This window comes from Erinaceus europaeus, chromosome 20 (genome assembly GCF_950295315.1).
Source record: "Erinaceus europaeus chromosome 20, mEriEur2.1, whole genome shotgun sequence".
NCBI classification, from domain to species: domain Eukaryota; kingdom Metazoa; phylum Chordata; class Mammalia; order Eulipotyphla; family Erinaceidae; genus Erinaceus; species Erinaceus europaeus.
Genome location: NC_080181.1, coordinates 28,880,622 through 28,905,455, shown reverse-complemented (window position 1 = coordinate 28,905,455; position 24,834 = coordinate 28,880,622). Strand labels below are relative to the sequence as shown.

The 24,834-nt window shown below is 40.6% G+C and overlaps 1 protein-coding gene across 3 annotated transcripts in view; it reads left to right on the top strand.

Annotated features, from left to right (window-relative positions):
- The window catches only part of ZBTB44 (zinc finger and BTB domain containing 44), a 39,288-nt gene that overhangs the window by 10,895 nt on the left and 3,559 nt on the right, over positions 1 to 24,834 (top strand). The window contains exons 2-5 of one of the 3 annotated variants that reach the window (XM_060180184.1): positions 12,280 to 13,353; positions 20,851 to 20,935; positions 23,276 to 23,388; positions 24,367 to 24,667. In XM_060180184.1, the coding sequence (XP_060036167.1) occupies positions 12,336 to 13,353; positions 20,851 to 20,935; positions 23,276 to 23,388; positions 24,367 to 24,667 (1,517 nt within the window). In that variant the 5' untranslated portion in view covers positions 12,280 to 12,335. Of the gene's footprint in view, positions 1 to 12,279; positions 13,354 to 20,850; positions 20,936 to 23,224; positions 23,389 to 24,366; positions 24,668 to 24,834 lie in introns of all 3 variants that reach the window. The other 2 variants (XM_060180183.1, XM_060180185.1) reach the window with 2 other exon arrangements.

The window sequence follows — 24,834 nt, the reverse complement described above, 5'->3', positions numbered from 1 at the left end:
GTGTATATGATGGGGATTGAACTCAGAACCTCGTGCTTTTCAAGTCCTGACTCACTGCTGTACCACTTCCCAGGCAGCCCTATGAAGGATGTTAATAATGCTACATTTTCAGCATTAAAATGTTTTTCTATTTTCCTGGATTCATCAGTTTATGGGCTACCTAGAGACATGTTTGAATTCTAAATATTTGGGATTTTTCTTGATAATTTACTGGTTTCCTTTTCTTTTACGAGAGTACTGCTCAGTTTTGGTTTATGGTGGTGCTCAAGATTGAACCTGGAACCCTGGGTACTTCAGGCATAAGTCTTTTTGCATAACTATTATCTCCCCAGCCAGGGAGAGGGAGAGAGTGTGGTGAGACAATATTCTGCACATTCATTTCTTTAAAGTTGATTGAGATCTGTCTTATGGTCTAACATATGATCTTTCCTTATAAACAAATAATGTTGCAAGGGGGTTTGGTATATAGGCAGTGAAGCAGGTCTGCAGGTGTCTTTCTTTCTGTCCCCCTCTCTGTCTTCCCCATCTCTCTTGATTTCTCTCCTATCCAACAGCAATAACAATAACAACAAGGACAACAAAAATGGGGAAAGGGGCCTCCAGAAGTGGTGGGCACATAATGCAGGAACTGAGTTTCAGCGATAACCCTGGAGGCAATAACAGAAAACAAAATAAATAGCAAATGATGTTGTACTGGAGGAGAAAGTATATTCTGCACTGTAAGTATCAGGCCAAGGTTGTTGGTGGTTCTGCTTGTGAGTTTGCTTGTTTCTGTTTTACCAAAGCACTGTTCAACTCCAGTTTATGATGGTGCCAAGGATTGAACCTGGAACTTAGGAAGCTCAAGCATGAAAGTCTTTTTGCCTAACTGTGATGATATCTCCCTGTCCCTGTTCATATCTTTTGTGTCTTTACTGGTCCCCACTCCATCCCCACCACCAAAATTTGGTTAGTTACTGAGAAGGGTATTATTATAGATGCTTTCTCCCTAATTCTGTCAATGCTGCTGCTTGTATTTTGGAATTTTATTAGGTTCGCAGGTATATCATCGTATCTCTGTCTTGAAATTGTCTTTATTATTAAAAATAGCCACTTTCAGCTTTCTTAAACTTAGTGTTTGCATGTGGCATTTCTTCTAATAGATACTACCTGCCCCTGACCTTAAATGGGGTTCTTCATAAGCATGTTGTAAGATTTGCTCTTTAAGGCTAGTTTCTTTCTTTCTTTTTTTTTTTTTTTTTTCTTTTTAACCAGACTATTGGCTAGTTCTGGTTTAATGGTGGTGCCAAGGATTAAACCTGGGACCTTGGAGCCTCAGGTATGAAAGTCTTTTAGTATTACCATTATACTATTGCCTAGCCCTATCTTTTACTTTTCTGTCTTTATTCTTTTTTTTAATATTTATTTGTTATTTATTCCCTTTTGTTGTCCTTGTTTTACTGTTGTAGTTATCATTGATGTCGTTGTTGGATAGGACAGAGAGAGATGGGTGGGGGGGAGAAAGACACCTGCAGACCTCCCTCACCGCCTGTGAAGCCACTCCCCTTACAGGTGGGGAGTCCAGGTCTTGAACCAGGATCCTTAAGCTGGTCCTTGCACCTAAGGCTAGTTTGTTTCTACCTTTTAGTTGAAAATTTTTACTCTACTAAAATTGTTGTTAAGCTTCACATTATTTTAAAAGGAGATGGGCATTCATTTGCTTTGGCTCCTATAAAAAAGCATCACAAACTGGGTGGTAATTTTGAGAATCATTTCTTTCACAGTTGTGAGTGCTTGGAGTCCAAAATCAAGAGATTAGTAGGGTTGGTCTCTTCTGAAGGAAGGCTCCTGCTCAGGGGAAGTCTGTTCTAGGCTTCTCTCCTTGGGCAGTGGCTTGAGTTGTGGCGTCCTAACTGCAACTTCCTATGATGATTTCCATGGTTTTCTGTTCACGAATTCCCCCTTTTATATAGAAAAATCCTAGTGACCTCATTTTAACTTGATTAAAAAGAATCTTGTCTCCAAATTCAGTAACATTCTCAGATACTGGGGGTAGAATTTAAGTATGTTTTTTGTTGGGTTAACATGATTCAGTCAATCAGATTCGAGGGATTGGGGCTTTGGAAGCCTCAGGCGCAAGTGTCTCTTTGCATAACCATTATGCTATCTACCCCCTGCCCCCATTCCAAGATTCATTTAAGGTTGGCAACATGTGCAAAGAAATATTGGCAAAACCACATTACTTACATATTTTTTATTTTATTTATTTTTTGCTAGAACACTGCTCAGTTCTGTCTTGTAGTGGTGCCGGGGCTTTGGAACCTCAGCCATGAGCTTAACCCAGCCCTCTGTACTTGTTTTACAACATGCAGTGAAAACTCTTGAATACTTGATGTGATCACTTTAAAAATCTTTGGGGGAAATTTTAAAATGTTAACTGATCAAGGTGTAGACTAGATTTTACTTGCTCACTGAAGGAGCCAAAAAAAAAAATAATAATGATTTACTGTTAGTCGCTGAAGTCCCTTAAGAATTGTGGTTTAGGGGGGTCGGGCGGTGGCGCAGTGGGTTAAGCGCACGTGGCGCAAAGCGCAGGGACCAGCGTAAGGATCCCGGTTCGAGCCCCCGGCTCCCCACCTGCAGGGGAGTCGCTTCACGGGCGGTGAAGCAGGTCTGCAGGTGTCTGTCTTTCTCTCCCCCTCTCTCTCTCTGTCTTCCCCTCCTCTCTCCGTTTCTCTCTGTCCTATCCAACAACTAGGGCAACAAAAAGGGGGGAAAATGGCCTCCAGGAGCGGTGGATTCATGGTGCAGGCACCGAGCCCAGCAATAACCCTGGAGGGGAGAAAAAAAAAAAAAAGAATTGTGGTTTATGGTGCCACATGGAAAATGCTATGGCATTAAAGGAATTCTCTCGCTACCTCCCTTTTCTTTATCTTGTCCCAGCCCCTCCTCTCTGTCTATCTATATATATATCCCCCCCCCCCCCCCCCCCCGCTTCTCTTTCCTCCCTCCCTCCCTCTTCCTCCCTTTCACTATCCTCAGAAGGATGGACAGGTGGTGTGGAGGGGTGAAATGGGGAAATGAGCCAAACAGTGGCTCTGCAAAAATAAACTTCTTTAAAATTTCTTTTAGGGGGGAATTTAAAAAATTGTGGTTTAATTCTTTTTAAATTATTTTTATTATTTTATTTATTGGGTAAAGACAGCCAGAAATCTGGAGAGAAGTGTTGGTAGAGAGGGAGAGACAGAAACACCTGCAGCCCTACTTTACCACTTGCAAAGCTTTCCCCCTGCAGGTGGGACCTGGGGGCTCAACCCGGGTCCTTGAACATTATATACATGTACACCACCTCCTGGTCCCCTTATGGTTTAATTCCTTTTTTTTTTTTAAATCTTTTAAAAAAATATTTATTCCCTTTTGTTGCCCTTGTTTTCTATTGTTGTTATTGATGTCGTTGTTGGATAGGACAGAGAAATGGGGGGGAGATAGACACTAGCTGACTTGCTTCACCACCTGTGAAGCAACCCCCCCACACACAGGTGGGGAGCCGGGGGCTCAAACCAGGATCCCTACACCAGTCCTTGAGCTTTGTGCCACCTGCGCTTACCCCATTGTGCTACCACCAGACTCAGTGCCTGCACCACCAGGCTCAGTGCCTGCACCATGAATCCACCGCTCCTGGAGGCCATTTTTCCCCCCCTTTTGTTGCCCTTGTTGTAGCTTCGTTGTGGTTATTATTATTGCCCTTGTTCACGCAGTTCATTGTTGGATAGGACAGAGAGAAATGGAGAGAGGAGGGGAAGACAGAGAAGGGGAGAGAAAGATAAGACACCTGCAGACCTGCTTCACCGCCCGTGAAGCGACGCCCCTGCAGGTGGGGAGCCGGGGGCTCAAACCCGGATCCTTACGCCGGTCCCTGCGCTTTGCGCCACGTGCACTTAACCCACTGCGCCTCCGCCCGACCCCAAGAATTTGAATTCTTTTTAGTTGGACTTCTGTTCACTCAAATCCTGTTTTTATTATATATAGACTTTTGATAAATTAATGTATCATTTTTTTCTCATAACTGGATAATTCAGAATGAGATAAAGATACTTCTGGGAGTTGCTTAATATATATTAATTTACTTCTCTTGGTATAGAAATTAGCTAATTATAATTAGCATGATCCTGTGACTGTTGACGATGAGAAGACTTTTTTTTTTAATTAATTTATTTCCTTTTGTTGCCCTTGTTGTTTTACTATTGTAGTTATTGTTGTTAATGTCGTTGTTGTTGGATAGGACAGAGAAATGGAGAGAGGGTGTGGGGGAAGACCTGGAGACTTGCTTCACCACCTGTGAAGCTACTCCCCTGCAGTTGGGGAGCCAGGGACTTGAACCAGGTCCTTGCACTTTGCTGCCATGTGCGCTTAGCCTGCTGCGCTTTCCCCACCCCCCACTCCCTAGGATATTCTTATTGTTACTTATTTAATTGATTTCTTGTCTAATGCCAGGTGAATCTTGGTGTCTTGATGCTCTGAACTGAAAAGACTTTCATGTGATAAAGTAATTGAATTCTCTATTTGATTAAAATATGGCTAGTTATAAAAATGACATGATTTGTCTTAATAATTTAGATACAGCTGTCTATTTGAAATTACTCTTGAAAGCTTACCAAGCATTTAAGGAAGTCTCTTGGGAAATGAAATTGTCAAATAAAGATCACAAACACTTTTGCTAGTATTCAAAGAAAGTAAGGCCTTGTTCTCAGATAAGAGCACTTATGTGAATCCATTCTTTAAAACGTGGTTTCTTTAATGAAACAATATAGGTATTTGGTTTTGGTTAGATTGACAGGTTTTCTTGGGACAAAATTTAAAATAGGAGGTACTATAATGTTTGTAAAGAAAAGCACTCGATTCTAAATAAAATAGTGAAAATCATCTTATTTTAACATCATGCTTGAGATGGAAGTAGTTAAATTGTAACTTAATAGTTCATTTGTCTAATTTTAGCTTGCCGTTTTTACTTTGAATTATAGCTCTCCCATTTGTAAACCACCTGTATTAACATATTTTCTCCAAAACATTTGCATGTCTTATATGTCAACCTATAAAAATGTTTAATATATTGTCTAATTGTTTAATTCACTGTTTGCAGTTATAGTTCTATAAATGACATGATTAGTTGCCAAAAAAACTGTGTTTTCCAAAAATAAGGGCCACGAATCACATTCAACATTTTAAAAATGCTGTCTGTTCTTTAATTATAGAATACACAGGAGGCTCAGCCTCTTCTCTCCAGTAGCCATTCTGATCTGTAGGAGAGCAAACTCTAATTGAGAAAAAATAATAATTGGCTGCCTGTTAAACATAAAATACTAAGTGATGGAGCATTGATTCTTTTGTGTCCATAAAGTGATGCCCTTTTTGAAAATCACTCTATAATAAACTGTTATTGTTAGAACACATTCAAGTCTGAGAGAAAGAAACAAATTACCAAGAATAATCTTCTGGTATTTGCTCATGAAGACAACATGACGGCTTTTTTTTTTTCTCCTTTAATACCTTGCTTATTTCTTTTAATGAGTAAGATAGACACACATGCACCCCAGATCACTGCTCCGGTCTGGCTTATGGTGGTGCTACTAGGTATTGAATTTGGGGCCTCAGAACCTCAGGCATGAAAATCTTTTGCACAGCATTCTATTATCTCCCCTGCCCACAGCAGCTTTGTTTGTAGTAGGCCCAAACTCAAATATCAACCCAATCTCAAGAGGTTATCAGTTAAATGATAAATTATATATCCTTGAAATGAAAACTTGAACTCTATACAGTAGAAAGTAGTCATCAATAAAAAGGAACAAAACATTCTTAGCCTGTTGCACAGGTGAGTTTTAGTTATATCCAGTGAAAGATATGAAAAATTAGTATATACTATATGTTTCTATTTATATAAAATTTCAAGACAGTGTAGATGAGTCTTCTGAAAAGCAGATAACTCTTGGGAACAGTCAGGTGGGAGGGACTGTAAAGAGACACAAACTTATAGGAGTTAGGGAAATACTCCTTGGTTGTCAGGATATTATATGCCAGAGTTGATCAAACTGTGTAGTACAGATTGTACTTTCTTTTTTTTTTTTTAATTTTTGTATTTTCTCTTCTATCATATCTCAAGCACCTATAAAAAGATTTCGAAAAGCAAAGTATGATTAATTTTGTGTATATGTTAGAGTTATCCTTGGAGAGATAGGGCATATACCTTGGTAAACCTAAACAATATCAAATGTCTAGTCAGTGGTCCAGACAAAAAAACAGTGCAGGAGTCCAGTGGAGAAAAATGGTGCATAGTTTCATAATAAAATGAAGAAAGGGAGTCGGGCGGTAGCACAGCGGGTTAAGCGCAGGTGGTGCAAAGCGCAAGGACCAGCCTAAGGATCCTGGTTCAAGCCCCGGGCTCCCCACCTACAGGGGAGTCACTTCACAAGGAGTGAAGCAGGTCTGCGGGTGTCTGTCTTTCTCTCCCCCTCTCTGTCTTCCCCTCCTCTCTCCATTTCTCTCTGTCCTACCCAACAACAACATCAATAACAACAATAATAACTATAAGAATAAAACAACAAGGGCAACAAATGGAAATAAATAAATAAAATAAAATGAAGGAGTCAATGAAAGTCACACTTCTAACGTTGAGTCCCTGATAGGCCATTGACTTTATCTGATTTTTGTTGTTGCTGTTTCGTTTTATTGATTCCCCCCCCCCCAGAAGTCTGCATATTGTTTTCCATAGTGATTGGACTGATTTTTACATCCCCATCAACAGTGTAGAATGGTTCCCCTTTTTTCACATTCTTACCAACATTTGTTTATTGGTTTTTGGCATTCTAGTATGAAGTGATATATCTTTGTGGTTTTGCTTTGAATTTCTCTGAGGGTAAGTGGTGATCAAATCTCTATCTTTGGTGAAATGTCTATTTAGATCCTCTGTCCATTGTTAAGTCAGATCTTTGCTATCAAATCCAACAGCAAAGTCTTCTTAAGCTATAAAATAATCTAATATACTTTTCAACTTCAACATTCGACTTCATTATATTTTCTGGGTTTTTCTTCACCTGAGGAGGAAGAATACTGCCTATTTTTCAGTCTGTTCCTCTATCCTTTATCTCTTAAATGTCAAGAATAACACTGAAAATATAAATAAGTAATATCTTTAGGGGCAGAGGTAGATAGCATAGTGGATATGTGAAGAAGTTCTCATGCCTGAGGCTCTGAAATCCCAGGTTCAGTCCTTCCCACCACCATAAGCCAGAGCTGAACAGTGCTCTGGTATTTTAAAAAAAACGAAGTAGTAGTAGTAATGTTCATGATCAGCTTTAGTGTTGCTAGTTTTTCTTTTTTTTCTAAGTATTTATTCCCTTTTGTTGCCCTTGTTTTATTGTTGTTGATGTCGTCTGTCGGATAGGACAGAGAAATGGAGAGAGGAGGGAAGGATAGAGAGGGGGAGAGAAAGATAGATACCTAAAGACCTGCTTCACCGCCTGTGCAGTGATTCCCCTGCAGGTGGGGAGCCGGGGCTCGAACTGGTATCCTTGCACTTTGCACCACGTGTGCTGCTAACCTGCTGCACTACCACCCGACTCCTGTGTTGCTATTTTTTAAGGAACATAGCTTACCTGTTATTGTAAAAGTTAACCTGAGTTACTGTGATTATTGCCTATTTATCACTTGTAAGTTAAAGCAACAACGCTTACAGAGTGGAAATTGTTCTGTCACTTAATTATCATAACCTATTATAAAGCCTCATTACTGTACAGTAGCATTAGTAGTCATGACAGCTATTGAATAACTGAGGTGCTATTTTATTACTACAATGTCTTCAGTTTTATTTTATCTGAGTAGCTTTGCTTGAGAATGACAGAACGGTGTAAGGTGTATATATCCACATTGCCTATGACCAAGGTAAATGCTGTGAAATTTTTTTCAATAACATTACCATGTATTTCTGAAAATTTTACTGTTTATTTGCTTGCCTTCTTAATAACTGGTCTAGAGAATAAGAAACATTGATTCCTTTTCATTGTTGGAACATTTAAAAAATATTTAAGAGACAAACTAGGATGGAATGGGCAGGAAGAGAGCCACCTGCAGCCCAGCTCTACAACTTGTGAAGCTTGCCTCTTGCAGTTGGGAGTGGAGCCTTAAGCTTGGGTCTTTCCTTGCACATGGTAATATGTGCACTTAGCCAAGTATAGCACCGCGCAGCTCATGGTGGTGCTGGGGGTTGAACCTGGGAATTGAGCTCCTCAGGTTTGAAAGCCCTTTTTGCATAACCATTATGCTATTTCCCCAACTGTCAAAATATTTTTTCAAGTGAGATTAAACCTGCTCGTTTATTTCTTAGACATTTTGTAAAACCTTGTTTAGAATGTCATGCCAAGATAAAGTCTGTGGTGCTATTTGCTTTTGTTCCCTGCAGTTCTTTTGAGTGTTGTCATCAAACCTGGCTTTGCCAATGAAAAGGGTTTAGAAACAGTAATGGGACTGGTTGTACAAGTGTAATGTGCTTAATACCACTGAACTGTACATTCAAAGATGCTTGAGATAGAGGCCCAGGATATGGCACAGTGGATAAAAGATTGAACTTGAAGTATGAGGTCCCAAGTTCAATCCCATGTATACTATGTGCCAAAGAGATGCTCTGGTTCTCTTTCTCAGTTTCTCTCTTTGTCACCTGATCACTCGCCCTGTCCTTTTTCCTCTCTCTTACTCTTTAGTAAATAAAAATATATCTTTCTAAAAAGTGGCTGAGAGTTCGAGCCCCTGGCCCCCCACCTGCAGGGGAGTTGCTTCACAAGCGGTGAAGCAGGTCTACAGGTGTCTTATCTTTCTCTCTGCCTCTCCGTTTCTCTCTGTTCTCAGGTTCTTTTTTTTTAATATTTATTTTTATTTATTTATGCCCTTTTGTTGCCCTTGTTTTATTGTTGTAGTTATTATTATTGTTGTCATTGTTGGATAGGACAGAGAGAAATGGAGAGAGGAGGGGAAGACAGAGAGGGGGAGAGAAAGACAGACACCTGCAGACCTGCTTCACCGCCTGTGAAGCGACTCCCCTGCAGGTGGGGAGCCGGGGTTCCATCCGGGATCCTTATGCCAGTCCTTGTGCTTTGCGCCACCTGCGCTTAACCCGCTGCGCTACAGCCCGACTCCCCCATTTCTCTCTGTCCTAACCAACAACAGTGACATCAATAATCACAACAATGTTAAACAACAAGGGCAACAAAATGAAAAATAAATATTTAAAATTTTTTTTAAGTGGCTGAGAAAGGCATAGATAGCATAATAGTTATGCAGAGACTCATCTGAGGCTCTGAAATCTTCCTATCTTTCTTATTAATAAATAAATAAAATCTTTAAAAAAAGAAAGGAAATGTAAACAGTTTGAAGTGGTAGTCACTCTTACTCAGGATGCCCAGATTTTATGATTGCTATAACTTCCATAAAACGATGTCGGTAACATAGTGGGTTAGGCACAGGTGGCACAAAGCGCAATGACCAGCGTGAGTCTGGTTTGATTCCCTGGCTCCCCGCCTGCAGGGGAGTTTCACAAGCGGTGAAGCAGGTCTGCAGGTGTCTATCTTTCTCTCCCCCTGTCTTCCCTTCCTCTCTCCATTTCTCCATCAGTAACAACAACAATAATAACTACAGCAATAAAACAACAAGGGCAACAAAAGGGAATAAATAAAATTTTAAAAAATTAAAAAGAAAAAAAAAGTAGGACTTCCATCCCCTTGAGTCCAGAGGAAAAAAAAAAAAAGGGAAAAAAAACGATGTCGGTAGGGCTGGCAGAATAGCTTACCTGGATAGCATTATTGCTTTGGAGAAAGGTTTGTTGCTATGGTGTCTTTCTCTCCTTTATTTGTCTGTCTGTCTGTCTCTGTTTCTTGCTATCTGGAAAGTTCATAGTGATGAAACCTCAGTGATGACCCCTCCCCTCACACACACACATATCCCAAAAAAAACAGGCCAGGTAGTGGCGCACTTAGCTGAGCACACCTTTTACCAGGTACAAGGACTAGGGTTCAGACCCCCAACCCCCACCTGCAGGGGCAAGTTTCAGGAGCAGTGAAACAGTGCTGAAGGTGTCTCTCCCTCTCTATCTCCCCTTTCCTTCTCAATTTCTCTGCCTCAATCCAATATAATAAAAATAAATATTTTTTAAAGGAGTATTAGAGGTTTCTGGAACCAGACTATATCCTGTCAACTTGGAGATTCTTTGTTAATAAACCTTGCTTTCCTTTATTTAAATAAAAGTTTTAAAGGCTGGAGAAGCAACCCAACTGTTCATGAGAAGCTGAGTAAACAATGTACTATGTAGGCATACCTTGGGAATAATGCAAGTTCGGTCCCAAACCTCTGAAATACAGTGAATATTCTAGTAAAGCAAGTCATGTGACCTTTTTGGTTGCTAGTACATACGGAAGGCATATTTACTGTGCACAGTGGTTTATTAAAGTGCAGTGGAATTAAGTCAGACAAGATATGCCTTAGTTACACAGTCATGAAGTAAGTGCATGTTGTTGGGAAGATAGCACCTGTAGACTTACCTAAAACCGAGTTGCTACATTCAGTTTGTAAAAGTCGCAATATCTGTTGTGTGGTAAAATGAGGCATACAGTATATATGCAATGTCCCATTTATTATTGTCCTAAGTATTCCCTCTACATATTTTGAGAACCATATCGAGGTGTTGTGAGTTTCACTTCTGACATGTTTAGTGCTCTCTTTAGTTTCTTTTCTCCCTTGCTATTTCTTAGTTTTAAAAAAGTTAGATCTTTTTTTCCTATAGTTTCTCAGTTTAATTTTTTCTGTTTGCATCCTAATAGTATAGATTATACCTGTCCCTTCCATATGTCCTTTAAATTGGATAGGACAGAGAAAAACTGAAAGGGAAGGGGGAGAGAGAAAGATAGACACCTGCAGATCTGTTTTACCACTTGTGAGGGGTCCCTCTCCACCCTCCTGCAGGTGGGAAGCCGAGTGGGTGCTTTATCCATTGCACTACCTCCTGAACTGTAAGAAATCTTTTTTTTTTTTTAATTTTACTTCAGACTTACCACATTTTAAAACTTGTACTCTTGGCCACTCATATTAGTCACTTGATATCCTGAAAGGCAATATATAACAGCACATTTAAGAGTACAGAGGTGGGAGCCCGGGCAGTAGCACAGTGGGTTAAGCGCACATGGTACAAAGCTCAAGGACCTGCATAAGGATCCCAGTTCGAGCCCCTGGCTCCCCACCTGCAGGGGAGTTGCTTCACAGGCAGTGAAGCAGGTCTGCAGGTGTCTCTCTCTCTTTCTCCCCCTCTCTGTTTTCCCCTCCTCTCCATTTCTGTCTGTCCTATTCAACAATGGCTACATCAATAATGAAAATAACAATAACTACAACAATAAAACAACAAGGGCAACAAAAGGAAAAATTTTAAAAAAAAGTACAGAGGCCAGCCTACCAGGATTTAAACCACTGGTTTACCCATTAATAAACAAATTGGAATTGTGACTTTTTTTCCCAACAGAGAAAGGAGGAAAAGAAAAGAGAGAACCAAAGTATGTCATGTATGATGTGTCATGTAGATGGTGGGAGTAGAACTCAGGACCTCATGCTTGAGAGTTCATCGTTTTTGTTTGTTGCCCCCTGCAGGTAGGGACCTGGGATTTGAACCCAGGTCCTTGAGCATACTAATGTGTATACTCAACCAGATGCACCGCCACCGGGCCTCGAGTCCAATGTCATATCCACTGCACCACCTCCATGAGGATAATAATGTGTATTACCTGACCTACAGATTATCACGTGTGAAGCATTTATTTAGAACGGTGTCTGATACTTAGAAAACACTGTCATTTGTAAACTGACTTAAAATTATGGTTTGTTAAGGGATAAGGAGATAGCATACTGTATATGTAAAAGTCTTTTGTGCCTGAGGCTTCAAGGTCTCAGCTTCAATTCCCAGCACCACCATAAACCAGAACTGAGCAGTGCTCTGGTCTTTGTATCTCTCTCACTCCTTAAAATAAAAATTAAATAAGTAAAGCCTGTGATCCATTAAAGCATTAATTATCAGATTCTACTGATTGAACATTCAGCTTACTTAGGGTGTGTGGTGGAGGCGGGGTCTACTTAAATGCTTTTCCTACCTTGAGCTTTCTCACTGCCATCCCTCAGTTTTTTAATTTAGGGTAGTGGCCCAATGGGAACCATTTAAGTCATCTAGTATTTCAACTGTGACACCATCAATTAATGCTTTTTATGTGTGTTTTTTAGGACCTGTCTGATTTATTTACATCTTTGAAGAGCATCTGTAGAAGAGGAAGGAAAAGATGGGTGTGAAAACATTTACTCATAACTCCTCTTCTCACAGCCAGGAAATGCTTGGAAAGCTAAATATGCTGCGAAATGATGGACATTTCTGTGATATCACTATTCGTGTCCAGGACAAAGTCTTCCGGGCACATAAGGTGGTACTAGCAGCTTGCAGTGATTTTTTTCGCACCAAACTTGTAGGCCAAGCAGAGGATGAGAACAAGAATGTGTTGGATTTGCATCATGTTACAGTGACTGGCTTTATCCCCCTTTTAGAATATGCTTACACAGCCACTCTGTCAATTAACACAGAAAACATCATTGATGTTTTAGCTGCAGCCAGCTACATGCAAATGTTTAGTGTTGCCAGTACCTGCTCAGAGTTCATGAAATCAAGCATTTTATGGAATACACCTAATAACCAGCCAGAAAAAGGCTTGGATGCTGGGCCAGAAAATAACTCTAACTGCAATTTTACTTCACGAGATGGAAGCATTTCTCCGGTGTCTTCAGAATGCAGTGTGGTGGAAAGAACCATCCCTGTCTGTAGAGAGTCCCGCAGAAAGCGCAAAAGCTACGTTGTTATGTCTCCTGAAAGTCCTGTAAAATGTAGCACACAAACAAATTCTCCCCAGGTGTTGAATTCTTCAGCTTCTTACACAGAAAACAGAAATCAGCCTGTTGACTCTTCGCTAGCTTTCCCCTGGACTTTTCCTTTTGGAATTGATCGAAGGATTCAGCCCGATAAGGTTAAGCAGGCAGAAAATACCCGAACTTTAGAACTCCCCGGCCCATCTGAAACAGGTAGAAGAATGGCTGATTACGTGACTTGTGAGAGCACAAAAACTACCTTGCCTCTGAGCACTGAAGAAGATGTCCAGGTCAAAGTAGAAAGGTTAAGCGATGAGGAGGTCCACGAGGAAGTGTCCCAGCCTGTCAGTGCATCTCAGAGTTCACTGAGTGATCAACAGACAGTTCCAGGAAGTGAGCCAGTCCAAGAAGACCTTCTGATTAGTCCACAGTCTTCCTCTATAGGTAACATGTCTTCTTTGTTTCTTATGTTATTAGAGTCAATTCAAGCATTTAAAATGCGTGAAAGTTTTGTAGGTAATATAGGAATTATTAAGAATGAAACATGATAACTGGATTTTTTTGGGGGGGGGGAAATAAGTTATGCATTGGTGAAGAAAGCATTGTAGGGAGTCGGGCAGTAGCTCAGCGGCGCTTAAGCGCAGGTGGCGCAAAGCGCAAGGACCAGCGGAAGGATCCCCGTTCGAGCTCCCGGCTCCACCTGCAGGGGAGTTGCTTCACAGGCAGTGAAGCAGGTCTGTAGATGTCTGTCTTTCTCTCCCCCTCTCTGTCTTCCCCTCCTCTCTCCATTTCTCTCTGTCCTATCTAACAACGATGACATCAATAACAACAATAATAACTACAACAACAATGAAAAATAAGGGCAACAAAAGGGAAAATAAATATTAAAAAGCCTTTAAAAAAAGAAAGCATTGTAGAACAAAATATGATGGCATACATCATGAGTTACTTTTTTAAATTTATTATTTATTTTTCCTTTTGTTGCCCTTGTTTTTTATTATTGTTGTAATTGATGTCATCATTGTTTTGATAGGCCAGACAGAAATGGAGAGAGGAGGGGAAGAGAAAGATAAGACACCTGCGGACCTGCTTCACCACCTGTGAAGTGACTTCCCTGCAGGTGGGGAGCCAGGGGCTTGAACCAGAATCTTTAGTCAGTCCTTGGGCTTTGCGCCACCTGCTTTTAACCTGCTGCGCTACCGCCCGACTCCCCATGAGTTACTTTCAATGCAAAAGTACCAATTTTCAGCTTGTGTTTTATTCTTTATTAACATATTTATTGAAAACTTACTATGTGCTAAATATATGAGGGCATATGATGAAAAAGACAGTCTCTGCATCTGAGAAGTTAATAGTCTAATAGAGAAAGCAGATCAACAATTAGCGCTAGCCTAAAGGTACAAATTACTGTGAATTCACAAGTAAAGAGCAAGTTAACGCTGTATATTTGAGCTTAATAAGCAAGAGTTTCCCCAGGCCAGGAATAACATTTCTTCAAAAAATGTGTAGAAGTGAAGTGTGGAAGAATATTTCATAATTTGGTAAGCAGTGAATTCAGTGCAAAAATGAGCTTAAAGTAGAAGTTCCTGAAAGTATTGGAAGTGGTGGGAGATAAGACCTAAGGGCAAAGTGGGGGTGGGGGTGGTGATAAGTGACAGAAAAGCAGCTTGGGGAGTGGTTCAGGGCAGGAAGTGGTAGACTTAAGTAGCTGAGGTTCCAGTGCCACCTCTCCCCCACATATTACATATATATTAGCAAAAAAAAAAAAAAAAAAAAGGCAAAATGAAAGCATGTTGGGAAAAGTCTCAAACACTAGTTTTGATTAAGTTTGCATCTAACAGTCCCTTCAAAGTGGTTTAAACCAAACAGGCTTTTATTACCACATACTGTGTTCAGACATAGGCAGTCCGACACAGGCACAATAGCTCTACAGTATAGTCAGTGGCCTAGATCCCTTGTATATTTATAATGCACTATCCTTGGCTTGTCATGTCATCAGTATGCTTACTGACTCATGGTGACAAGATGCTTCCTTCATCTTTAGCCTCATGTTCTAGAAAGAGCAGCATTTATGTCAGAAAAGCACAGTGTTCCCAGAAAGCCCTAAACACATCTGCTGTGTTAGTTTACATGGTCTTTTTTTTTTTTTTTTTAAAGATTTTATTTATTTATGAGAAAGACAGGAGGAGAGTGAAAGAACCAGACATCACTCTTGGTACATGTGCTGTGTGCTACCAGGGGATTGAACTCGGAACCTCATGCTTGAGAGTCCAGAGCTTTATCATTGCACCACCTCCCAGACCACTACACGGTCTTTTCTAACTGCAAAGGAATCTAGGAAGATACGTATATTAGTTGGATTTATAATTCCTTAGAAATCCACCTTACAGGACAAAGGATGAAACCTTTACAGGTATCTTAGAGAAATCCTTTTACTATTGGTATGCAGCTATTTGTCTAGGCACAAGTAGTTTCAGAAACCAGTTATAGTGCAATTGTCTTTGTGTAAATAAAGATGCTTAGCATAAAATTGGTTTTTAGAGACTTTGTAAAGAAAGAACTGTTGTTAATCTGATGTTAACTAAGCACATGAGTTGAGGGAATAGGAAAAGGTCAGAGTACTCTATTCATTTTTTTCCTAACAGCAGTTTTCACATTATCTCTAACTCCAGGTGTATTTTTTTTTTTATTTACTTATCATTTATTGAATCTGAGAGAGAGTGGGCGGGCCGGCCAGCCAAAGCAGAGCACCAGTGCTCTGGTACATGTAGCGCTAGATCAAACTGGGAACCTTAGGCTTGAAAGCCTGGTGCCCCACCAGTTGAACCACTTCCCCCAGCTGTTCCAGGTGCATCCTAAAATGAATAATCTTTGACTGGGGGCTGGAGAGATAGCGTAATGGTTCTGCAAGAAGCCTTTCATGCAGAAGTCCCAAATTCAATCCCCAGCACCACCATCAGCCACAGCTAAGCAGTGCTCTCATAAAAAATAATTTTTGACTTCATAGCACAAAAGATAAATGATGAGATAGCTTGTGACCAATCTAATATAATTAATCATGAAAATCTGTAAGAACAGGTGAGGGCCCATCTTTTAAGAGTAAAAGTCAACAAGTAAGACCAACCAGTGTCATGCTACAAAATAGTTAAACAAGTAGGACTGGTGAGATGAAGACTGAAGATTACCAATTTCTTCTAGCAGTGACAGATTGAATCTTAGTAGGAATTGAGCCAAAACTAAAGGACTGATCCTTAAGAACACTACATTCAGAAAAAGAAGGGGAAAAAAAAAGCTAACAGATAATGATTTTCTCTAAAGATTGGAGACCCAGGAAGCCCTTACTGACTTTGTTCATTTCTTTTAAACCCACAGCCTGAGTTTCCCAATACTCCACAACAGAGTACTACAAAATGGATGGTTAAAAGCAATTTTTATTCTCTCACAGTTCAGGAGACCAGAGTTTGAAATCCAGGTTATCTGTAGAGCCATCCTGGAAAATTCCTCACAATTCTTGGTTTTAAAAATCTCCCAATGGGGGGGGGGGGGGGTCGGGCGGTGGCGCAGTGGGTTAAGTGCATGTGGCGCAAAGTGCAGGGACCTGCGTAAGGATCCCGGTTCGAGCCCCTGGCTCCCCACCTGCAGGGGAGTTGCTTCACAGGCGGTGAAGCAGGTCTGCAGGTGTCTATCTTTCTTCTCTGTCTTCCCCTCCTCTCTCCATTTCTCTCTGTCCTATCCAACAAAGAATTGCGTCAACAAGGCAATAATAATAACCACAACGAAGCTACAACAAGGGCAACAAAAGGCGGGGGGGGAATGGCCTCCAGGAGCGGTGGATTCATGGTGCAGGCACCGAGCCCAGCAATAACCCTGGAGGAGGGAAAAAAAAAAAATCTCCCAATGAGGGAGTCGGGCCGTAGCGCAGCAGGGTTAAGTGCAGGTGGCGCAAAGCGCAGGGACCAGCGTAAGAATCCCAGTTCAAGCCCCCGTCTCCCCACCTGCAGGGGAGTCGCTTCTCAAGCAGTGAAGCAGGACTGCAGGTGTGTCTGTCTTTCTCTCCCCCTCTCTGTCTTCTCTTCTCTCCATTTCTCTCTGTCCTATCCAACGACAACAATATCAATAACAGTAACTACAACAGTAAAACAACAAGGGCAACAAAAGAGAGTAAATACATATTTTTAAAAATCTATTTAAAAAAAAAGAAAAAGAAAAAATCTCCCAATGAGGGGGACCAGGTAGTGGTGCTCCTGGTTATACACACATACTGTAGTGCTCAAGGACCCAGGTTCAAGTCCCTGGTCCCCACCTGCAGGAGGAAAGTTTCACGATTATCTCTCTCTGTCTCCCCCATTCCCTCTCAATTTCTCTGTCTCTATCCAATAGTAAATAATTTTTTAAAAAAATTAAAAATAGTAAAAATCTCCGAATGAGATGGGTGTACATATAATAATCTAAAAGATGTGATACATTTTAAGTTGGGGGGAAAAACCATTCGCTAACACCTTGAAGCTTTACTGCTAAGTCATCTGTGAACAAATATCCGACCAGGTGGTTTTGATTGATGGCCAAAAGCAAGTTTCTCTGGTGGCCATTTTTTCAAAACACCAAGACTTCATTTTTAAATGATTCAGAAAGCTGCTTTGGAGAATGTTTGTAAAAATGGGGGGGGCAGGCGGTGACACACCAGGTTGGGTGCACATAGTACGAAGCGCAAGGATCCTGGTTTGAGCCCCTGGCTTCCCACCTGCGGGGTGGGGGTGGGGGTGCTTCACAAGCATCTATCTGCAGGTGTCTTTCTCTTTCCCTCTATCTCCCCTCCTCTCTCAATATCTCTTCGTCCTATCCAATAAAATGAAAAACAAAACAAAACCTACTAGGAGCAGTTGATTCATAGTGCTGACACCAGCCCTAGTCCACATCTATTTGTGCTAGAGTACGAGGCATCATACACATCCCTTGTAATATTCAATCATTTAGTCTGGCAACATACTATAACCTATGATTAAACTAAAAATCCCACTTGTAAAAGGCATGCTATTGGAGGCCAGGGCAGTGGCATACACAGTTGACCACATACAAGGATCACGAGTTCAAGTCCCCACTCCTCACCTGTAGTGAGGAACAAGAAATGAAGCAACTCTGCAGGTGTCTCACATTCTCTTCTGGCTTCCCCTCCTCTCTTACTTTCTCTCTGTATTATCAAATTAAAGGAAGAGAAAAAGAAAAAATAACAGTCAGGAGAAGTGGATTTGTCATGCTAGCATCATCAAGCCTTAGCTGTTGACACTGGTGGCAATTAAAAGCCTATCAATGTGTCTTACGGTAATGGAAAAATAAGTTGGGATTTCTTTAAGAATATAAAATCAAGTGATTTTTTTTTTCTGTCTTTGCAGCATAGTTGTTTAGCATAAGAAACCCTCAGCAAGGGGCCAGGTGGTGGCTCACCTGGTAGAGTGTACATGTTACAAGGACCTTGGTTCAACCCCCAGCCCCCACCTACAGGGCTATAGCTTTGTGAGTGGTGAAGCAGGGCTGCAGGTGTCTCTCTGTCTCTCTCCTTCTCTGTCATCCCCTTCCCTCTTGATTTCTGGCTGTCCCTATCCAATAAATAAAGATTTAAAAATAAAAAAGAAAGAAAGAAACCCTCAGCAATAATAAATCTTAGCTCATTTGAGGTAGTTTAATAGTGTACGTGAAGGGAGTTGGGCGGTTAAGCGCGGGTAGCACAAAGTGCAAGGACCGGCATAAGGATCCCGGGATCCCAGTTTGAGCCCCCCGCTCCCCACCTGCAGGGAAGTCACTTCACAAGTGGTGAAGCAGGTCTACAGGTGTCTATATTTCTCCCTTTTCCCCCTCCTCTCCATTTCTCTCTGTCCTATCCAACAACATCAATGACAATAAAACAAGGGCAACAAAATGGGATAAATAAATACTTTTTTAAAATAGTGTACCCCAAGGCTAGTTTCCTCCTTATGACTTACTAAGGCTGTGTTATTAACAGAGAGTCTGCATTGGGGATGCTCACAACAAGAGCATTACCTCTTCCTATTCCTATCCAGTGTTGTTATAGTGTTGATGCATCTCAAATGAACAGTCCTGTTCATATCAGGAACTCCCTGCAGAATGACTACATGCAGCTCCAAATTTACTCTCGGTGATACTGAGACTGTTAATAGATTGTGTTTCTAAGTTGGTGCAGTGTGAAAACATGAAGGAAGCAAATATTTGGCCAGGAACAGGTGCAGTTTTAGATTGAGATAACCAGCCCGTAAGAACTGCAATGATCCATGAGAATGATGCTTCTATAATTTATATTTGTAGGGCTTGGCTAAAGACCATCTGTCACCAGTCAGGGAGCCAGGAGAAAAAGGGTTGGGGGGAACTTCCCAGCTCTCAGTATACATAATCTTCATTTAGTGGCCAGATTCTGTTCTTGAGCATGGTTGATAAATGAATTTGTCAATAAACAAGGAGCCTGCTGTTTCTGGTATTTTAGGCATTAATGTCACCTTTGTCATTTATGAGATTCTGGTGAATTTTAAATGTTTATTCTATAGTGGGCTGCTTATTGTATTGTAATAAAAATAAAGGAGTGACCCAGGAGATGGTACAGTTGATTATCAAGTGTTGGTCTTCTCAAACATGAGGCCACAGTTTGATCCTTGCCAGTGTGATACCTCTGATTCTCTCTCCCTCCCTCTCTCTCTCTCTCACTCTCTCTCTCCCCCCTCCTTAAATAGATCTTTAAAAAAAAAAAAAGAAGAAAAATAGAGGTTATAAAAAATTATCTGCTATTAGTAAGTCATCATCAAAATTTGTGAGTGGGCCTGAGGAGACAGTATAATAATTATACAAAGAAGACTTTCATGCCTGAGGCTCATAAGTCCCAGGTTCAACCCCCAGCATGAGGATAAGGCAGAAATGAGTGGTGTTCTGGTTAAAATGAATAAATAAATATAAATATGAATTAATATAACCACACATGGAAGGTCTGATATAAGAAGGAATGGGAAGCAGAGAAAAAAGAATAACCAAGATAATCAGGAAGCAAATGAACAAGGTAAAATATTAATTTGAAAGAAAGGGAAGTACTTTTAAAAACAAAACCATTGAGAGTCGGACGGTGGCGCAGTGGGTTAAGCGCACGTGGCGCAAAGTGCAGGGACCGGCGTAAGGATCCCGGTTCGAGCCCCCGGCTCCCCACCTGCAGGGGAGTCGCTTCACGGGCGGTGAAGCAGGTCTGCAGGTGTCTGTCTTTCTCTCCCCTCTCTCTCTGTCTTTCCACCCTCTCTCCATTTCTCTCTGTCCTATCCAACAACAAAGCAACGTCAACAATGGCAATAATAACCGCAACGAGGCTGCAACAACTAGGGCAACAAAAAAGGGGGAAACATGGCCTCCAGGAGCGGTGGATTCATGGTGCAGGCACCGAGCCCAGCAGTAACCCTGGAGGGAAAAAAAAAAAAAAACATTGGGAGTCAGGCGGTAGTTAGTTATATTAAATCACTAATAACTATATACATAAAAGTTACGCCTCGGACAAGGGGTAGGTAGCAAAGAGACTCTCATGCCTGAGGCTCCTAAGTCCTAGGTTCAATTCCCCACCCCACCATAAGCCAGAGCTGAGCAGTGCCCTTTTTAAACAAACAAAAAATGTTTTAATGCTCTTGTTTCTGAAATTAGTCTCTTAAGATACACTTCTAAAAGATTTTTTTTCCCATGATGCCATGGATTGAACCTAAAGCCTCTTACATGTAAAACATATTGTATGGCATCCAGCCATTCTAAAAGTATTTTAGTAGTACTCTAAGGCTGCTGTCTTGCGTATGATTTCCTTTTAAAGCAAATAGACAATGTTTCAAGACTGGCAGATATGGCTTGCAAGCTGTTGGCTTGATAACTTATACCAATATATTAACAGCTGTCCCCTTCTTTTACTCACAGGCTCAGTAGACGAAGGCGTCACGGAAGGGCTGCCTGCACTTCAAAGTACTTCAAGCACTAATGCTCATGCAGACGATGATGATCGGTTAGTATGTAGTTTTAACATAGTATGTAGTTCTCTTGTAAGCCCTATGTTTACAACTCACAAATTCAAGCATCTGATTTAATAAGATAGTGGAGCCTCACATTAGCTTATTTTTAGAGCAGTGAGGTACTACTTCACGTCATAAATTTAACCATCTCTCCCAGAGTTTTGGAGAGCATTTGTAAAAGTACCCAGCCTCTCACCACTTTAAACATTTTTCTGTGACAGAAATGGGCAAACCATTTGAGATTTTACTGAAATGCAGCTATATTTTTCTTGTCGAGGATGGCAGAGTCGATCACATAGTATGCAATATCTTAGTGTAAAACCAAAACAGATCATGTGATATACAAAGCCAAAAATATTTGCTATATTTTTATGATTGCAGAAAAAGTTTGCCTAACCCATGTCAGTATACTCACAATTCCCAGGTTTACTCTCCTTGCTTAATATTTCCATATATATTGCATCCCAGAGTTAAAATAACATCTGGACAGAAAAACACTAGGCTTCTAACTCTCCTTCAAAGCCTTTTTCTCCAATCTTTTCCATGTCAGTAAACAGCAACATCCCTCCCGTCACCACTTTCTTAGGCAGTGTCTCTGGGAATTACTACTTTTTGAAGATAAATTTATTGGGACCAAGCAGTGGCACACCTGCAGAACACCCATGTTACCATGTGCTAGGACTTAGGTTCAAGGCCTCAGTCCCCACTTCCAGGAGGGAAAGCTTCATGAGCAGTAAAGCAGTGTTGCAGGTGTCTCTGTTTCTATCCCTCACTTCTCAGTTTCTCTCAATCGGTGTGTGGGGGGGTGGAAGGTAGGTTGAGAGGGCACCAGAGCATCATGTGGTACATGAGATACAGGGATCAAACTTGGGGGCCTCCTGTTTGAAAGTCTAGCACATTATCCACTGTGCCACCTCCCAGTCCCCAAAATTACTTTTTATTTTTTTAATTTAAGAAATTTTAAAAATATTTATTTATTCCCTTTTGTTGCCCTTGTTTTATTGTTGTAGTTATTAGTGTTGTTGATGTCATCGATGTTGGATAGGAGAGAGAGAAATGGAGAGAGGAGGGGAAGGCAGAGAGGGGGAGAGAAAGATAGACACCTGCAGACCTGCTTCACCACCTGTGAAGTGACTCCCCTGCAGGTGGGGAGCCAGGGGCTCGAACCAGGATCCTTATTCTGGTCCAAGTGCACCTGAACAACCTTTTTTAAGTTAAATTACATTGCTGTTTTAAGCAGTAGATTAATAAAATTTTCCAGTAGATTCAGACTTAAAGTCTAAACTCTTTTCTTTGCCTTTAGAGCACTATATAATGTGACTTTAGCCTAACTTCTTTCAGACCTTTCTGCCTGCATTCTACATTCTTCCTATAGTTGCCTTTTAGTCCCTGAAATATCCCCATGTTTATCCCTGCTTTGGGACCTTTTACCACTTTAGAGCCTGTAATCTGCCTGAAATCTTTTCTTTCTGATTTCTTCCTTAATTGGAGATGGGGGTCTTTTCCTGACCACCAGTAAACAGTAGTCTAAAATAAAACATTTTAATAATCTGTTCTGATAATCTTGAATATTTATTGCCTGATCCTGAATATAGACTACTCAATGAACACCTCTTAGAAGGTCATGGATGCCTTAAATTTTTTTTTTTGGGGGTGGGGGTGGGGGTGTTGCTAGCAAGATAGCTAGGCTGGATACTGTCTGCTTTGTTGTGTACATGATCTAGATTCATTCACACTGCACTGGAGAAAGCTTTGTGCTATGGTATCTTTCTCTGTGTCCTTCTTCATCTTCCTTTCCGAAAAGTCAGCATGGAGCAGCAAAGCCCCAGTGATAATTAAGATGAAAAATCTGTCCCCCCCTAAGCCTCCTGTTCCCAGTCATCTATCTCTATGGCTTTGCAAAGGTCCAGTTATCTTCAGAATAGAGCCTAACCCTTCTGCAAGGCATACATGAGGACTAGAGGAAGGGAATTAGTCATTCAACCCTTAACTGATGGGGGAGAATCTGAAGCAGTAGTAGGAAGGGGAAGGCATTAGAAAAATTAAGGATGTGTAAGGTAAATCCACTTGTGTGTTTTATGGCCATGTGACCTTGCTTAATTTAAGATGCTGGACAAATTGTATTTCATACTGCTACAAGTGAAACTTGTAATCTAACAAGAAATCATCCCAAAAGACTACATGTTCTGTGTTGTTTCCTTTTGTTTATTTGAAGTTATGTAGAGATGCTGATTCAACCTAAAAATCAGGACTTGCTTGCCTTCTTTGGTCTGTTTTTTTAGATTGGAAAATGTTCAGTATCCATACCAACTCTACATTGCTCCTTCTACCAGCAGTACAGAACGCCCAAGCCCAAATGGTCCCGATAGGCCTTTTCAGTGTCCAACTTGTGGGGTACGATTCACCCGTATTCAGAACCTAAAACAGCACATGCTCATCCACTCAGGTAATGTCATCTAAATGAGTACTTAGATATATCACTTTGCAATCACATTGAGAGAAATTGAAAAATGTGGTTTTTGAGTTTACAAAAAAAGGGGGAGGGAGGCCTCTGGGAAGTCAAATAAGAACAAGCCTTGAGTCTATTGGTGAAATTATGCTGTCATAAAACTGTTTATTAATACACTTACTACAGGCTTAACAAATATTCTGTTTAAAACTTAGAGGGGCATGTGTATAATTTGTAAGTAAAAAAAGTAATGGATATATTAGTTGCGTGTGTGTATATATGGTACAAAATAACTGGGGTTAAAAGGATATTTATTGGTGTTATTTGTGCTATTTATGTATTTATTTTGAGATCCAGTGTACTACTCAGCTCTGGCATAAGGTGGAGCCAGGGGTCCTAGACATGTAGCTTTGTGCTTAGACATGTAGCTTTGTAGCTGAGCTATCCCTCAGCTCCTTTGTAGTCGTTTTAATAACAAAGCCACATTATTTGTGACATATTTTTCTATCACTGTAACATTAAATTACTCATAACCCCAAATAATTGAATGTTTATCATAAGCATTTTTGGTCACAGGTAGTCAGAACTCCTCATTTTTCTTTCTGGTTGTTCAGATAGGATATGCAGAATAGGTATTGATTATTTTCACATCTCTTCCATGTGAGCATCACTACATTAAATAATGTTATGTGGTAATTTGGGTTCTGTTCAAATATTGTGATTGTTTTAAAAGCATTTATTTGTAAGAGTATTTATTCAAAATTGAAGTCTAGCATGTATGACCTAGTTTTCCCTCTCTCCATGTGTCTGTCGGTCTTCAAATGTTCTCTGTACCCTTCTGAGATAATGAATTAGAATTATTTTTTTTTTTTCCTTTTCAGACTTATACAAAAATATAATTTAGAAATGTGAGGTTTATAACCTCTTGGTTTACTTTGGTTTTTGATCATATTTTGGTTCTGCTTTATTTTATAGGAATTAAACCATTTCAGTGTGACCGCTGTGGGAAAAAGTTCACCAGGGCTTACTCGCTAAAGATGCATCGCCTAAAGCATGAAGGTAAACGCTGTTTCCGGTGCCAGATATGTAGTGCCACTTTCACTTCCTTCGGGGAATATAAACACCACATGAGGGTTTCCCGGCACATTATCCGCAAGCCTCGGATTTACGAGTGCAAAACATGTGGCGCCATGTTCACCAACTCTGGAAATTTAATCGTGCACCTGAGAAGTCTGAACCATGAAGCGTCAGAGCTAGCAAACTACTTCCAGAGCAGGTGAGGTGCACAACAAAAACCCAACCAGGAAAACTGCTTTCTAAACTCTCTTTTCCTGCTTTTAGGGCAGCCTGCTGTGATTTTTTTTTTTTTTTAAATCAGGTTGCCTGTTAATCAGTCATATTCCTTTGATCTCCCGATCTGATAAAAATTTTACAGAATCATCT